At 42.0% G+C, this 13,889-nt stretch overlaps 1 protein-coding gene across 1 annotated transcript in view; it reads right to left on the minus strand.

Moving 5' to 3' along the window:
• Positions 1 to 70: 70 nt before the first annotated feature.
• Positions 71 to 13,889, minus strand: part of ndufaf2 (NADH:ubiquinone oxidoreductase complex assembly factor 2) — a 15,642-nt gene continuing 1,823 nt past the window's right edge. The window contains exons 2-4 of the mRNA XM_024275491.2: positions 4,736 to 4,825; positions 3,901 to 3,941; positions 71 to 1,517 (exon numbers count right to left, since the gene is read on the minus strand). Of these exons, the coding sequence (XP_024131259.1) occupies positions 1,278 to 1,517; positions 3,901 to 3,941; positions 4,736 to 4,825 (371 nt within the window). The 3' untranslated portion in view covers positions 71 to 1,277. The remainder of the gene's footprint in view (positions 1,518 to 3,900; positions 3,942 to 4,735; positions 4,826 to 13,889) is intronic.

A 13,889-nucleotide genomic window follows, 5' to 3' on the forward strand; every position in this document is an offset into this window, starting at 1 on the left:
AGACAAATATGAAATGTAGAATGAACATTCTTGCACCCAAACTGATATTCCTTTTTAGTTTACTAGTAAATATTTTTTAAATGCTAGGTAAGTATTTACCGAATTCCTTTTCTCTTAGTATCCCCTCTCGAGTTAGTTGTGTTCTGGTTGGCATTCGGCATGGGGGGAAGACTGGGGATGAAGTTGGAATTGTTTTGTGCTGCAGCTCCACATAATTTCCTCAAATTATTTCTATATCCACAAGAAGATTTTGACATTTTTTTGCTCTTTCAATAGTTTCACCCAACTGAAGAATTCAATAATTTTTGAGGCTTTATATAGAAATTATTTTTTGTTGGTGGGTGCTCAGAACATTGTGATAACCATGAGTATAATTTACTCCTTTTAAATAAGTTAAACAATAACCTCAACCTCTATTAAAAATTGGATTATTATTTAGACAGAAATGTAAAACTCATTTCATTTCAACGATGTACAATAAAGTTATGGCTAGTGGCAAAAACAGACTTTATTTAAATAAAAAAATAACATCTTTTGATGTGACAAATATGCCAGTGTTCATAGCATTTTTGCATTTAAAAAAGAAATTCTTGAACTTTTGAAACCTATGCAATATTAGATTTTGAGGAAAAAAAAAAGGTTTGACCCTTTTAATATCCATCTTTCAAATGTACTTTTTCTTTTATCTTTGACATAAATTTGCTTATACTTAAGTCAAATATTTCTTTGTTCATGAAAGATTAGATGCTTTTTTCCTTTGCTATTGGTTGTAAAATATCTTCCCCGTTCTTATATTTGCATATGGAAATCTTCAATGTTTTCATTCTTGATTTTCAAACTTGTTTTAAAATTTGTTATATATAAAATAGAGTATATACAGTATTTAAATGCACCTTAAAAACATTTAATTTTATTTATGTACAGTATGTTTGACAAAAAACATTCATCATGTTTGATTCTCATTTTTCTCTTAAATAAAACCTAAATGAAGTTCTAAGAAGGAGGGATGATAACATTTCAGCTGGAGTTTTTAGAGTAAAAGAAAACAGCAAATCCTTTCATAAAATACTTAGAAATAAACACTTCCTGATTGGAAACAAAATAAGACAGCTTTACCAGTCCTTTTGAATTTACAGGATTATTGATTTTAAACAACATTTCCTTTAGTAAAGTCCCCACTAAATACTCTTAGCTTTGAAAAGCTGGCTAACACACTTGTTCCAGTCATGCATTGATCTTCAGGGGGCTGCAGTTCCACTTTATGCGGATGTCTCAGTCTATTTTTTGGAAGTGGGCATCCATGAACCAGGCTGGAATGTGTTTGCTGTGCTGACTGGCTCCTCGCTGATCTCCTCCCTGCCAAAGTTAGCGGCAGCTGCGTGCCCTTTTGCCACAGTTTGTGCTGGAGCCACCAGACCTTCCTCATACTCTTTAGCTTGCAGGGCCAATTCTTTCTCCTCCACCTCTTTGGCCTTCAGCTTGATTTGCTCCCTTTCAGATTGGTTTGTCAGTATTTCCTGCGTAAAACAAAACAAAAAAGAAAGAAATAATCAGGTTTTCCAGTTCCTCATAGATATTTAAGAATGCCATCAACAAAGTATAGTAACTGATGATATGCGCTTGTCAGTGATTCGGATCTACATGTGGGAATCCTAGACAGTTGTATAAATAACATGATCTTGTGACCTGGCACCAGATATATGTCATGAGTCAGCAAGCTTGCAGTATTTGCTACAAGTTTGATGTGACGTGGTGACAGTCTGTGACAGTTCCCCCAAACGAAAGTCCTCACGTACATAAAAAATATGGATACAAATTCACATAAAAGTGACCTTAATTGTTACTCTCAGTCTTAACGTACACATTTATCTATACTACTGAAACAAATCCCGCCTTATGACTGTCAATAACAATTAAAAAATTAATAAAGGAATAGGACAGGCTGTTAAATGGAGGTGGAAGTCAATATCCACATTGATGTACAGCCATTTGGTTCCATTAGCACTCACTTTTTCTGGTTGTTACAGCTGCAAATGATAGGAAACGTGTACACAGCCTTTCTAAAATTGCAGGTTTTGCAATGGAAAAATACAACTTGATGAAATAAGTTAAGATGTTCTTCCAGCTTTGACATCCAACTTGTACTAATTAGTTAAAAGGGAAATTGAGGTTGTTAAAGTAAAACAAGTAAAGAAAATAACATAGTTGCTTGAGTTTATCCACCCTCAAACTAACACTTTGTTAAATAACCTTTTCCATTTTACACTCAGCTTTTTTTGTGTAAACACTGCCAATCATTTTTGGCAATGTGTGTTTATGTAAAGACATTTTCTCTTCATCTTTGTTCCTTAAAGAAGAAATAGAGATGTTTTGTGCCAGGTATTGCCATTTCTCTCGGTCTAGCCACAAAGCATGATGCTGCCGCCTCCGTGTTTCAGTGTAGATGTGGTGCTGTTCTAGTGCCAAATACATATCTTTCCGGATAATGAAAATACTTTTTGACTTTGTCATTGTTGTATTATAAATTGTGGCAGATGTTATATAGAAGCTTCAATTTGATTGGTTTCTTCTCATTTCAGTTTTATAGGGTTCTATTAAGGGAGGAAAAAGTCCTGAACTGTTTATTTGTTGTAAAAAAAAAAAGGAAAACAGGAGATGTAGGGGAAAATCCTCTGACATTTTAAATCATATCATCTTCTCCTTATGGATCAACTCTACATATGTCTGTGTATGTAAGATATAAAGATGTGTTCAGAACACAGCATGTCTCCTACAGAAAAGTGGACATTTTCTTCTTTGTTTTGGTTGGAATGCCTGCAAAGCAGATGAGAGATAAGGATGCACTCGTGAGTTTCTAGGAACTAATATGCTTTTCTGTTAAAGTTGGGCACTCATGATGAAGAAAAACCTCCATGTACTATTTATCTGCGATATAATGTCTTAATAAATGTAGAGTGAAGGAATGTCATAGATTTAAAAAGATCAGTGAGATAATGATAGGAGTTAAAAAAAGAATGTATTAACATTTCCCTGTATGGTGTAGACAGGCAACCCTCTTGAGCTGCTGCTTGTGTCCAGTGATGTTAGGCACACCCAGCCAAAGAGGAAGGGAGGACTGGGCATTCTGCTTTTGTGTCCTGGCAAAATTAAAGGACTGGAAAAGAGAGGGGAGAGCCGTGGCCAAAAAGGCCTGCTTTGGGGAGGGAGACAAACATACTGAGCTGCTTTTCCAGCCTGTTAATGACAGGATTTAATCCAATCAATTTATGTTGGTTTGGACCATGAAGAGAGGGAGCGTGACAAGGGGTAGGGTAATGTGCTGGGAGTGAAGTCTTGGCCACATCAGCGCTGTCCAGCTGTCAGAGGCAGCTACGGGGCAGTCGTGAGGCAGAAAATTGGAAGAGAATGTTCTGGCAGCGGAGACAGGGGGGTGGCATTGGCAACTGGCAGGGACTGCGGACAGAGAAACAGTAAGAGAGCCCGGGCACTGGCCTTCCAAGGGATTTCCTATGGACCCGCGCTTTGCCAGCCAAGAAATTTCTAGCATTCTCAAACTTAAAGAGCAATAAACCCAGAGAGAGGCAGGCGAGGAGGAAAACGCGCTCCTTCGTCGCTCCCATCCTGGAGAGTGCCAGAAATAAACCACCAAAAACCAAAATGCAAGCTTCTGTGTGGGGAAAAAAAGAAAGTAAACTAGGACATGGCGTCTGTCTCAGCTTCATCTGCTGTTTATCTTAACACCTGTCCCCCTAAATTCCTGGATTGAAGTTGAAACTGTAAGATGAAACAAATCAAAGATTTTTCCTCTGCATCTTTGCTTCCTTAACTAGCCCCCCGGAGTCCAGCCATCAGCACAGTGGGGAGGCTGGGAGGGAACAAGGGGGGGGGGGTTGGACGTACTTCGATAGAAGGGGGATCTTTCCGTCTGCCTCGCATCCAAGCTGCAAGAGAAGAAAAAAATAAAGGAAGTGAGGACACCCACACAATTACACGCAGCAAAAACAACTCCTGCAGTCATGTTTACGGCGTGTTTCAGGACAGCAGAGGAACTACTGAGGAAGCTGGCTCAGTAGAGACTGCGTTTGTGCGACATAAGGAGACACACATACATGCGGTAAACTCAAAACATTAAGATTGCTTTGGTCTGAGCAGAGCTGGGTCTCTCACCGCTACGTCTCAGAAGACGGAGAGAAAATCTTCATTGATCTTTACGTTTGAAAGTGTGTGCTCTGTCATTCCCCATCAATACTTCTGTCCCTCATTTTCCTCCCGAGTAGAATCGGATCTGTCTGTCATCTTTTTTTCTTTTTTTTTTTTTTTTGTCTTTAAGAAACTTCGGCTGAGCTGGCAGCGCAGCGGAGCAGGTTGAAGGCGGCGCGGAAGAAAGGCGGAGAAAGATTTTGTAACTCCAGCTAGCGCAGGGATTCTGGGCCTCTTTTATCTCTTTCCTATTTGCATCCTGATGAAAATGCATGAGGGATGGGGCGTAGCAGGATGAGGGCTTTAAGGTGGATCAAGCCGGAAACAGTTTGCATCCAGTTCTACAAAATGGGAAACATTTCATGGTGCCATCAAAAGGCATATTTGATAAAATCCAATCTTATCTAAGACAAAAAAAAAAAAAAAAACTACAGCAACAGATTAGCTAAAGCTCCAAAAGATGCAACCATTCTGTCATTTATCCATGTTAGTGATGGTTAAAATATGTAGCAGTGATGCTGCGGTCCAAACTTACCATCCCACTCCATCGGAATGCTGCCCTCTGCGTATTCATACTCTGCAGGATTGGCTGCCTCCACCATCCGTTTGGCACGGATATGCTTCCCTGAAAACAAAAAAAAAACTGTAAGTGTAAGCTGAAGACGCTCGCCAAATCCACACAACATGTGCAGGAATACAAACACTAAGAAGTGCCGACACAGTGCTCTCTATCTCCTGCTCAGAGACGCACAGATACAGACAGATGCACAGACACACAGAGGGATGACAGCACAGTGACAGGCCATGGATGATTACCTCGCAGCCCTCGGGCCCTTCGTCTCAGATCTCGCTGAGTGGCTCCAAATCTGGGCTAAGCCTTTATGCAAATCAGCTTTACTTTACCCCAACCAACCATGGCCCCCCTTCCTCACTTACAACCTCTTCCAATCGCGGCGCTCCGGCTAACAATGCCCTCCAAAATCAACGTCAAGCCGTGCAGGAGACAAAAGAGGTCAGATATCACAGAGAACAGGAGAGGCATGAGCTGCATTGAATATTAAGTGCTCCTTTTCTCCCTATCTGTACACAGCACAACGCTCGCTAGCAGCAAGGCCACCGCCAATTATTTTGGTCAAAACTGCTGATTAGACAAGTTTGGCTGTCACACAGTGACACGGGGAGGAGGGCGGGTGGGAGGCGACACAAGAGAAGAAGAAGATTCATTCGTCTGTGATGGTACAAATCATCTTTCAGTGCTCTCTAATAGCAAAAGCTGTGTTTTCACAGTTTCTCCTCACAGGTAGTGAGTGGGGCGTCTGTCCATTGCCTCCGTACCTGTGAGAAATGATGAGGCAGGGAAGGCGGAGGCAGAAGCAAGGAGGGGAAAGAGTGATGATGCATGGCAAACGTGGCTAGAAGGAGAGAAATGGATGGGCAAAGGAAAACAACACGCTCCAAAACACAGACAATCTGTCAGGATTCCATCACAGCTCTTCTGCAGCTGACTGGACGTGGACAAATGGAGGCAACCACCTCCACGCAGCCTGCAGACTGATGACCTTAATGTTTACTTCAGCCAGAACAGATAGATTTGGCATGAAGGGGGATGAATGACGACGGTCCAAAGAGTGGTAAAGAGTTGCCTTGTTTTTGGAAAAGTTTTCCTGCTTCCACTCCTCTGTTTAATGAGAAATTCCCGTTTTAAAGCCAGTTTAGGAACCAGGTCAGCTAATTAGGCTAGAAAGGCTTTGGTTGTGTCCAGGTCTGCATTAGATTGTCACAGTAGGAACCAGGTTTGTAGCTCCGTCTCTGCAGCATCCAGGCGCACAAAAAGACTGCAACACGCATCAGATCTGCAAAACTGACCCAGCAATTCATAAAGAGCAAAACGTGCACGCGTCTGAAGGTCCTCCGAGAGAGAGTTTACTAGAAATCCCTGAGCTAGCGCAGCAAAAGCTAAAACAAGCAAAAAAAAAAAAAAAAACAGCTGTGATCTCTTGGCAATACTAACAAATATTTTAACAGGTATGCTAATTAAGAGCAGATCATATTCCTGTTTACTATGGTTGTCAGCATGTAGATGTGTTTCAGTAATGTATGCAATGCAGCTTAGCTACAGCTTATACATGAAAGGAGTACACTAACTTACTTTTTTCTTCTGTCCCTCAAAAGTTGTTTCTCCTTCTTACACTAAAACATGACCAAGCTTTTCTAGCACAATTTTTTCTCCTTATCTACAGATTTTGATTTAATTTGATTTTGTTTTATCTTAAACAAAATAAAATAGTTAAATAAACATGCTAAACAAAAAGTGCTTGAAAAGGAGTGGCTAGAAGAAAAATCGTGTTAATCTCCTAATCTTACTATATTTTATTACATATTAAACATCCAACATAAGAAAAAAGACTATCCCGAAGGCCCGATAGCCCATACTTTGACCCATTAGGCTTCCTAGATGTTCTGTTTGCTTTTTTAAAATGTTTTAATTGTGTTACATTTTCACTCATTTTTTTGTGTTTTCCTTACACAAGGTTGTTTGATGTAAATTTTCTTTCGTTGTAAACATTCCCCTTCTCTTTACTTGTAGACGCACTCCAACGAAAATTGAGTTTTTAAGATGTTCTTAAATGTTTTTACCACAATAAAGGGTATTTACAGTTGCAAGAGACACATGATGTGTTTTTTTTCCCTCAATCTAAATCACAACAATAGAGAAAAACACCGCCTGCTTAAATTACACCAAATATTGTTGTCATGTTTTAATGAATACAACCGTGTGTCCAGTTTATGCATAAAACCAAGTAATTCCAAAGGGTTCACATATTTTCTCCTGCAACTGTATAAACAAAATTCAAGTTGAAATTGCATTTCTGAATATTTCTTTATTCAAATTGTGGTGAATCAAGAGGAGACGAAAAAATTTTATGTCCAAACTACAGCCAGCGGGATACAAGCTCTCTGCTCTATTCCGCTCCATCCAATTGCAGACAAATAGATGGATTTACATCTTTATTTTCCTCGTCTGAGCTGACATTTGGCTCACAACGGTACGACATTATAGCTCCAATATTACTCACCATTTTTGGTGCATTGCTAATGTTAGCCTGGGGTTGTGAGGTGTGTAAACTAGCAGGAAAGGGTGTAAAAAAAGTATGATGGGAAATAAGTGTAGGCTTACTTTCTGCTAACAGTCCCACCCACAGCTCAGAGATGAATTTCTAATGAACTACAGAAACTATGTCCTGGAAAACGACAGATTGTTTGATTTTGGCTAAAACAAGATAATTTAAATAAAAAATCTACTGGGAAGGTCTTTAAACAGATAAAAAGATGATTGGCATTTGTGTGTTCTGCGGAATTTTTATAAATTATTAGCATCATATTTGTAACTTTTAGTAATTTTTATTTATTTCTATTTATAGTTATTTTGGTCTCCATATCCTATAAGGCACATGTGTCAAAGTCAAGGCCCAGGGGCCAGATCCGGCCCTCGAGGTAATTATATCCGGGTCTCCAGCTCATTTTATTTTATTGTTATTAATGGCCCGATCTCATTTCTTACTTGTATAATTTTGACAAAAATATTTTTATGGAGAGTAAAATATTGAAAGTTATTTGAGGTTTAAGTTGATTTATTCTGGAATAATGTTCCTGCCTTTTTATTATCATAATTATGTTAAAAAGTTATTATTTTAAAGTTTTAAAAATTGGCTTTCAGCAATCTTTTTTGACTTTTTTGGCATTTACTAAGATTTTTTAGGCTATTTTTGGAGTTAAGCTAATATTTCAACTGCATACCAGCTGTTTTGGCAAATTTAGGCTTTTATCCTTTTTTTAGGATATTTTCAAGTTTAGCTATTTTTTCAGCTACATGCTAACTGTTTTGGCAAACCTAAGTTTTTTTTTGTTCAGTTTTTTAATGCTATTTTGGCATTTAGCTAATATTTTAGCTGGCTATCAGCTTTACCATTTTCAGCCATTAACTTCAGTGTTCTCAGCTATCAGCTTCAGAGTTTTTAGCTATCAATTTCAGCATCTTCAGCTATCAGCACGAGCATCTTCAACAGCCAAATTCAGCTTACAGCATTCACATTAGCATTATCACAGGTAATGCTATATATGTTGTTAATAATTATGTTAAAAAGTTACTGTTCTAAAGTTTTAAAAATGTAGTTTTAGAGAGTTTGATATATATCTAACCTGTTCAGCCCATGACCTTAAGGTATGTTTTGGATTTTGGCCCGTTGTGCGATTGAGTTTAACACCCCTGCAATAAAGTATCCACGCATTTTCAAAGTTGGCTCAACCAGTTTTATCTAATTTTTTTAAGATTCTTCCACACACTTGAGAAAGATGAAGTCGACAAAATTTTCAAATTAAGAAATAATCATTTCAACAGATAATTAGTGTTTTTATTGTGTGAATCCTTAACAATCTCCTTCCACTTTGAGAGAGAAAGGTATAGAGAGGCTGCTTGGAGCACTCAGCAGCCCCTCTTGTGACAGGTCTGCCTTCTCATCACTCACTAGGGGGAAACCTATTTACCAGTTAAACACACACGCACACCTACATGCACGCACACACACAGGCTACAGAGACGGCAGATTAACCTGAGGGACAGGAGCGAGGACGCTGCCTCTTTACTGTGAAGGACAAAAACGCAGCATTGCGTTGGAGAGGGGGGAGGGGCCAGCGGCAGGAGGAATGAAATCCCACAGCATAAATATTCATGAGCCATCTCACCTGTCTGAGCACAACTCATCTGTGAGCCCAGCAGAGGAACCTGGGGGGGAGGGGAGAGACAAGCAAGGAAGGGAGGAGACTGAGGAGCAGGATGGGTGAGGGGTTGCCGTGGCAGCTGCACTTCAATCCTTCCCATTCGCTGCGACGAGACAGGATGCGCTCTGAGGGCTGCTCTTTGAACCCTGAACACACTCCATCACCTGCTTCAACACACACACACACACTCCAAACCCCCAACACTGCACATCCGATCCCAGGTGAGTACAGCTGGAGGCGACCTGAGGGGTTTTTCACCTCCACAATGTCATTGCAAGCATGCTGGGCTGTCTCTTTCACCGTGTGCTGAGCTCCTGAACTCTGGACAGCCCTGAAAACTCTTGCAGAACACCTCACAAGCACCTGACGCATCTACAGCCCAAGAAGCTTCCTCGCCTCAGACAAAGACCACCGATTGCAACAGCGCGACATTCGTCACTCCCTCTCAATGGAGAGCATCTCTCTCCCAGTCGGCGGGAAGGGGGAATTTCAGGTCTCACACAGTGCTGGAACAAAGAGCCATCCTGGGATGGTGAGTCCATCAACATGGATTCAGCCAAGTTTATTCCCCTCCAGCTGAGCTGTGTGCAGCAGAGGGAAGGGGGGAACCGGAGCCTGCATCGTAATAGACAGCTTTATAAAGATAAAGTGATCCGAGGAGCATCAGTGATCAGCCAGGCACAGACACAGAGACCCTTCTCCTTCCTTCCTCTCCCTCTCGTTTCTTAAGGAAGAGATGTTTGAGGCCTGTAGCCATGGTTACCCATTAGCCCAACATCCAGGGATGCTGGGTCGGATTTAGAGCGAAAAGGCCAGCCATTGTTTTGCATCCGTTCTGGCAGGAAGAGGAGCAAACTCTTGGTTCGGTTTGGACTTCACTTTGCTTCCTCCAGCTGATGCTGCTATAGCTTAGCAACTTCTTTCAGTGCAGGAGAGTAGGGCTGCCACAAACAATTATTTTAATAGTTGAGGAATCACCGATTATTTTTTCAGATTAGTTGACTAATCGGGTCATGTCCAAACTGGATTTGAAGCACATCTTAACCATCATTAGCTTAAAACTAACAAAAAATTAGATATACGTATAGCATTACCTGGAATAATGCGAGTGTGAATGCTGTAAGCTGAATTTGGCCACTGAAGATGCTGAAATTGATAGCTATAATCGCTGAAGCTAATAGCCGAAGACGCTGAAGCTGATAGCAGCTAAAATACTAGTTAAATGCAAAGTAAGCCTAAAAAAACTGAAAAAAGCCTAAGTTAGCCAAAACAGCTAGCATGTAGTTGAAATATCGGCTAAACTCCAAAATAGCCTAAAAAACTGGAAAAAAGCCTAAGTTAGCCAAAACAGCTAGCATGTAGTTGAAATATCGGCTAAACTCCAAAATAGCCTAAAAAACTGGAAAAAAAGCCTAAGTTAGCCAAATGCTAGCCAGCTGCCCGGTGGACAGCGTAATGTGCTAGCAAGCTCCACTGTACTAGCAAGTTAGTGAGCTCCACAATAGCATTCTAGTGAGCTCTTCTGTTGCAAGCTAGCGAGCTCCACTCTTGCAAGCTAGTGGGCTTCGTTGTACAAGCTAGCAAGCTCAGCTGTAGCATACTAGCGAGCTCCACTTAAGCCCCCTGGTGAGCTCTTCTGTATCAAGGTAGTAAGCACCACTGTAGCATGCTAGCATGCTCATCTGTGGCATGGTAGCAAGCTACAATACACTGAGGTAGCAAGCTCTGGTGTAGCGAACTAGCAAGCTCTGGTGTAGCAACCTTTCATGCTCCGCTGTATTGAGCTAGCGAGCTCATTGTATTGAGCTAGCAAGCTCCGGTGTAATAAGCTAGCAAGGTCAGCTGTAGTGAGGTAGCAAGCTCTGCTATTTTGAGCTAGCAAGCTCTGCTGCAGTGAGCTAGCGAGCTCCTCTGTAGCAAGCTAGCATGCTCCTCTGTATTGAGCTAGCGAGCTCCACTGTATTGAGCTAGCAAGCTCCGGTGTAATAAGCTAGCAAGGTCAGCTGTAGTGAGGTAGCAAGCTCTGCTATTTTGAGCTAGCAAGCTCTGCTGTAGTGAGCTAGCGAGCTCCTCTGTAGCAAGCTAGCATGCTCCTCTGTATTGAGCGAGTGAGCTCTGCTGTATTGAGCTAGCAAGCTCCGCTGTATTGAGCGAGTGAGCTCTGCTGTACTGAGCTGGCAAGCTCCGCTGCAGCATGCTAGCGAGCTTCTCTGTAGCAAGACTGCATGCTTCACTGTAGCGAGCTAGCAAATCAGCTGTCCACCGAGCAGCTGGCTAGCATAGTGAGTATACCCACTGAATGTCCACTTAAGCCAATGTTGGCAAACAGAGGTGGGAAACCCTGGACAAACCCTAATTGGGACCCATATTTTCTCCCCACTTTTAAACCATATGGGGCCCACTTGGCCCTGACTGGGTATGAGAGTGTGATTTTTTTTTTTTTTATAAATTCAGGCATTGAGAGGTTAAAAACATCCAAAAAGAACTAAATGTAGGCATGGTTGAGGATCTCAGACCCCTCTCCTCATTAGCTGCTCCCCTCCGTGGCGAACATGACGTGTAGAGCTCCTTCCTGCCTCTAAATCCCACATGCATGATATCCAAACTCCAAGCTGTCCACCCCTTTTGTCTGTTCACCTTCGCATGTCAACCCTCTTTTTCTTTTTCCGGCCTTTGCACCTTCACCCTCCCTCTCAATATTAACCTATCCCCATCGTTTCTCCTGTCTGCCACTTATTTCACCTTCCATCTGCCAGATAGCATCCTTTCCCTATAATTTCACAATATGTCAGCATCTTTTTTTTTTTTTTTTTTTTGTTCTTTGTCACTCACTCTTCGTAACCCACCTTCTTCTTTCGGCAGACTTCTCCTTCCCTCTTGTCCTTTTTTTCTCCCTACGTGCCTGTCTGCTTTCTTAAAATATTCTGCAGTGAATGAGCAGCAGCGGGAGGTTCCTCTTAGCTTGTCTGTCAGTCCTTGCAGCTAAATTTCCTCATTTATAAAGACTGTGCAGAAACATGGAGTAAAAACCACACAAATGCGCAATTCTAATAATTTAAGGTAATTTTCGCCCAAACGAGAAAGGTATAGGGAGTGATGCAATTCGCCCATTAGGCTACAACTAAGTGTGGAGACAGGTAGAGCCAGTGCATTTCATTTGAAGCCAGATCTGCTGCTGGCAAACGGTGTTTAATGGACCTTCAAAATACTTGATCCTCTGATACTGGATCAAAGCCTGCTTGAAATGCTTCGCCACTGAAAATAAATATTCCCATCCCTCATTTTCAGCAGCTATTTCTCCAAATGTCTTTTTAATGAACTAGTTAAACCCCTCAATGATGCATCGCCAGATGCATGCACAAACACACGCTTGGCCACAAATGTACAACTAAATCCGGCGATGATTAAACAACCTTTATATTAACCTCACGCATTGTGGAGTCTCTAATCAATTAGTGTGATTTAGTGACGCTCTGGACATAGCTGCGCCTGCACACACTGACTGGGTGTCCTACTGTAGGATAGACTTTCCTTCATCACACCCAGGGGATGACTTGTGGTAGAATAAACAGCCATTTGGACCCTCGTCGCTTTCCAATGTGAATCTTTCCGCCGAAACATGAGGCTTGAATCAACGCTCTGATGACACACAGCCATCTGTTGTTGTGTTAAGTGTGCTAGGGCATGAAGTGGAGAGAAAGCACACAATGACTGATGTTTTTCTTCTTTTTTTCTTTTTTTAATATGAAGCAGATAGATAAACATAAACACAGGGTGTGTAGTTGGCTGCATGAAAAGACGCACACGATCACACAAAAGTGCAACAACACACACCTCCCATCCTTTAGTCCCCAGAGTCGGCCGTCCTGAAATAGCAGAACTGAGGCCTTTTCAGTTTTTTCACTTCATAGAACAGAGCCGGAGAATCAAATAAATAATAGACAAAGAGAGAGGGGATAGTGATAGGACGACAAGTCAATGCCTCTTTTCTCTGCAACGGCGTGGCCCGCCTCTGAAGAACCTCTGAATCTCCTCCATTCTTCACACAGTGGAGAGCCAATAGATTAAAACTGCATGGCACACACTGCTAAAATGAATAGTGCTAAAAATACATCCTTTTCACCGAGACATGAAAGGAAACTGCCTTTCCCCTGTCCAGTATTGAGCAGCCATTGATTCCAAGACAAAGGCTACACCTCCTCAAAGAGGTAAGAAAAATAGCAATCATACAGGCAATTATTTTCAAATGTGCCTGCAGCCGCCGATAATGTCAGCTCGCCTCTCTTCCTAAATAAAGGGAGGGATGGGTTTGGCGTCGGGGCTGCAGGCCCGCTGCTGAAGACGAACGAGCCCATCAACAGAGTGCTCTGCTTTCATCTGGGCGGCATGACATGGCGCCCCCGTGCAGTGCGAGGCGGTGCGAGGCCTGGGGGACACAAGCACGCAGAAAGAGAGGAGAATATAGATTCTCCATTCAGCTCTGTGGGGACAACAGCAAGGCAAAGACCATCTAAAACAAGTGTCCAGATTGCCGGTGGTGCTGCTGCAGCCCTGCTGCTGACAGGACTCGCTGGGCCTCCACGAGCCTGTAGCGTTGGTCCTCTCTGAGACGGGGGCACACAGCAGGCTTTTGGAGCTGCAGGGTCTTTTGCAAAAAAAAGACAGACAGAGAGGGAGAGAGTCTTTCTTTCTTTCAAGCAAACTACTTTAGAGGCAGGCTTTTTCATTTTGATGAGGAGCAACATCTGAAGAGAAGGGTTTAGACAACTCTCAGCTGGGCCTACCCCTCCACTCTGCTGAAAACCCTCCTCTATTTTGAATAGAAATCTTCACTGGAGTTACTTCAAAGGAAGAAAATCCAGAGGCAGCGATGCAGGGGAGGGGAACGGGAGAGAAGGACAATGTGAAGG

The sequence above is a fragment of the Oryzias melastigma genome, linkage group LG9, assembly GCF_002922805.2.
Source record: "Oryzias melastigma strain HK-1 linkage group LG9, ASM292280v2, whole genome shotgun sequence".
Classification (NCBI taxonomy): domain Eukaryota; kingdom Metazoa; phylum Chordata; class Actinopteri; order Beloniformes; family Adrianichthyidae; genus Oryzias; species Oryzias melastigma.